We start from the raw sequence: 3,044 nt of genomic DNA on the forward strand, positions 1-3,044 counted from the left end.
GGATATTTTGTAAATAATTTCCCTTTTCAAAGCAGAACTTAGAAGAAAAAAAATTCGGAAACTGTGAATTTCAATTTCAGAACTCTTAAACATCCATACCTCCAATATTAAATGGCTTTATATACAATCTGAAATCACATGTGAAAATTTCAATCAGCAGGCATGTTCAAGAAGCTATCTTAGGGCTAAGCTATGTCCGAAGTATATTTTAGGTCAGTTACTTGAAACCATGCAAAATCTAAGGCCTCGCTATACGATCGTCCTAACTTTAGGACAGGGAAAATAATCTTAAGTTTGTAAACATGGCAACATTCATTATAGTGACTTTTGTAAATAGGAAAAAATCTGATTGAAGGTGTGTATGACAGTCATTTAAATTTCATGAATGTGGTATCTAAATTAGCTACAATAATGTAGCCTTCTCCGACTTCTTTTTGGGGGACTACAAGTCGTTAGGATCTCCGTCAATGTGCAGATGCGGAAGTGATTCACTCCCGCGACATTTTGATCATTCTAAACATTTCCTGGTTTTCTATGTTTAAAAAGAGTAATTTAAAATTGAAATATTTGAAAAAAAATTATATAGATATACACTAATCATCCTTAGTCTGAATTCCAATTTTGAATGTTTTCCACTGATAATTTATGCTTATATCATTTTATGTCGTATTAACCTTCCTCAAACCATACTGAATCATAATGTAAGTGTTTTATTCTCACACATCTCACTCAACATATTGACAAGGTCGTGTTCCTACATTATGAGGAGAAAAGTGTTCAGGTCTATCGAATGATAAAATAATCACAAAATCTATAATCTAATGTTGCAATTTAAGGCACGAAATATTCTCATCAGGAGTCATGCATGGTCAGTTAAATTTTGCATTTTGTAAAATAAAAGCTATATAAATAAAAACAAACTGCTACTCGAAATATTTACATGTTGAAGTTTGCAGGGAAACGCTAAAAATGTTACAGGTGCTTTATCTGCTGATTTGTATGGTTGCCTTGTCTCGATCTGACTGTCCGTGTAAGAATGAAATAAGAAACTACAACATCTGCACGAAGTCTGCCAATTCATGTGGTCTTCACCTCAGCGAATTTGAAGAGTGTATAAAGAACAGATTTACTTCAATGGAGACCGAATTGACAACTTTGAAAACATATCTTCCAGGTCTGTTTAATCAATATAAATGTACAATTTTAAAAAAAGAAAATCCTGCTCTATGATTTTATTTCATGAACTTTCATGAAAATGTAATTTTTAATGGGCACCCATTTGAAACAAGCATTAAGTTTTAAGATATTTTAACATGCTGTTAAATTTAACTTTGTGGTCTAAATCATGTTGTTCAAACATACAGGTAAAAAGCCTGTCTCTTTCATGGCTCAACCATCCTCAAGGTTCAAATCTTCGTCTGGGAAGTTTCTTAAATTTGGAAGAGTTACAACCAATAAAGGGAACGGATACGACGGTAAGACTGGTGTGTTTACCGCCCCTGTAGCAGGAACCTACTCCTTTACTCTTACCATCGGTATGCCTACACCCTCCAGCACGTCAGACTACTTGAGGTTACATATACTACATAACAATTATCAAGTTGGATTTTGGTGGACTCCATGGGTGGGAAAGTGGATTAAAATCTCCGAAAATATTCTTCTTGACATGAAGAAGGGAGACAACGTACGCATCAAGGTGTACTCATGGCCAAAAGAGTTTCAGTATATCGGAGGTACAACCCATTCCAACTTCAATGGTTTCTTAATACAATGAAGGAAACATTTACATAATGAATCTGAAATGAAAATTGATAAATAAATATCTGACCAGCATCAGTTTAATTGTTTTAATCGGTTGCTTTATCTCGAACATAACAGTGATGTGTCACTGAAAATGAGTAGCCCTCATCAACATTTTTCCTATTACTATCATAACCTTTGAAATAAGCTCTTAAAGCATTGCCATCTAATTATCTTCACGTTATCTTCTGAACAATATCAGCGTAGTTGTTGCCATTTGCGCATTGATATTCATATGAAGCAGAATTTATTCAAAAACTTCTACGTGAGAAGAAAGAATCTCTCGCTGTGACCTTCAATTCGACTTTTAGATATATCGATGACGTTTTGTCTATTAACAATGATAGCTTTCATTCATATGTCGATTTGATATATCCCTGTTAGCTCGAAATAAAGGACACCACAGAGTCGTCCACTTCTGCTTCATACTTAGATATTTGATTGCAAGTAGACATTAACGGCAAACTAACAACTCAACTGTATGACAAACGGGATGATTTCAGCTTCTCCATCGTCAACTTCCCACATTTATGCAGCAATATTCCATTATCACCTGCATATGGTGTTTATATATCTCAACTGATTCGATATGCAAGAGCTTGTTCTGGGTATAGTCAGTTTTTAAATCGAGGTAAGCTACTGACAAACAAGTTGATGGTACAGGGATTTCAACAGTCTCGATTGAAGTCAGCATTTCGCAAATTCTATGGTCGTTATAACGATCTAGTTCGTCAATACAACCTCGCATTGGGTCAAATGCTGTCTGACGTGTTTCATACCGATTGTTAAGCCGTTCTTGGCACACTGATTTTGACTGCGGATAACTCCGTTTACCTGATCAGGATATGGGGCTCACGGCGGGTGTGACCGGTCAACAGGGGATGCTTACTCCTCCTAGGCACCTGATCCCACCTCTGGTGTGTCCAGGGGTCCGTGTTTGCCGAACTATCTATTTTGTATTGCTTGTAGGAGTTATGAGATTGATCACTGTTCGTTATCTTCACCTTGCATTGAAGAAAATATGTAAAGATATACCGTAAATCTTAATATTTTTGCGTCGATTTATTTTTGCGAATTTGAGTAAAGAGCCTATATATTTATTTTCATGTTTCTTATTTTTACGAATTAATGGTGGAGCTGTGCTGCATTTTCAATTAAAAGCACAGGTCTTTCCTTTCTATTAAAGTAAAATTAACGACCATAGAATTTGCGAAATGCTGACTTCAATCGAGACTGTTGAAATC

At 35.5% G+C, this 3,044-nt stretch overlaps 1 protein-coding gene across 1 annotated transcript; it reads left to right on the forward strand.

Annotated features, from left to right (window-relative positions):
- The first annotated feature begins 912 nt into the window (after positions 1-912).
- Positions 913-1,836, forward strand: LOC130047697 (cerebellin-3-like). The gene is made up of 2 exons (XM_056143087.1): positions 913-1,174; positions 1,365-1,836. The coding sequence occupies exons 1-2, from the start codon at positions 970-972 to the stop codon at positions 1,772-1,774; spliced, it is 615 nt and encodes a 204-aa protein (XP_055999062.1). The 5' UTR covers positions 913-969; the 3' UTR covers positions 1,775-1,836.
- Positions 1,837-3,044: the final 1,208 nt, after the last annotated feature.

Source organism: Ostrea edulis, chromosome 7 (assembly GCF_947568905.1).
Source record: "Ostrea edulis chromosome 7, xbOstEdul1.1, whole genome shotgun sequence".
NCBI lineage: Eukaryota > Metazoa > Mollusca > Bivalvia > Ostreida > Ostreidae > Ostrea > Ostrea edulis.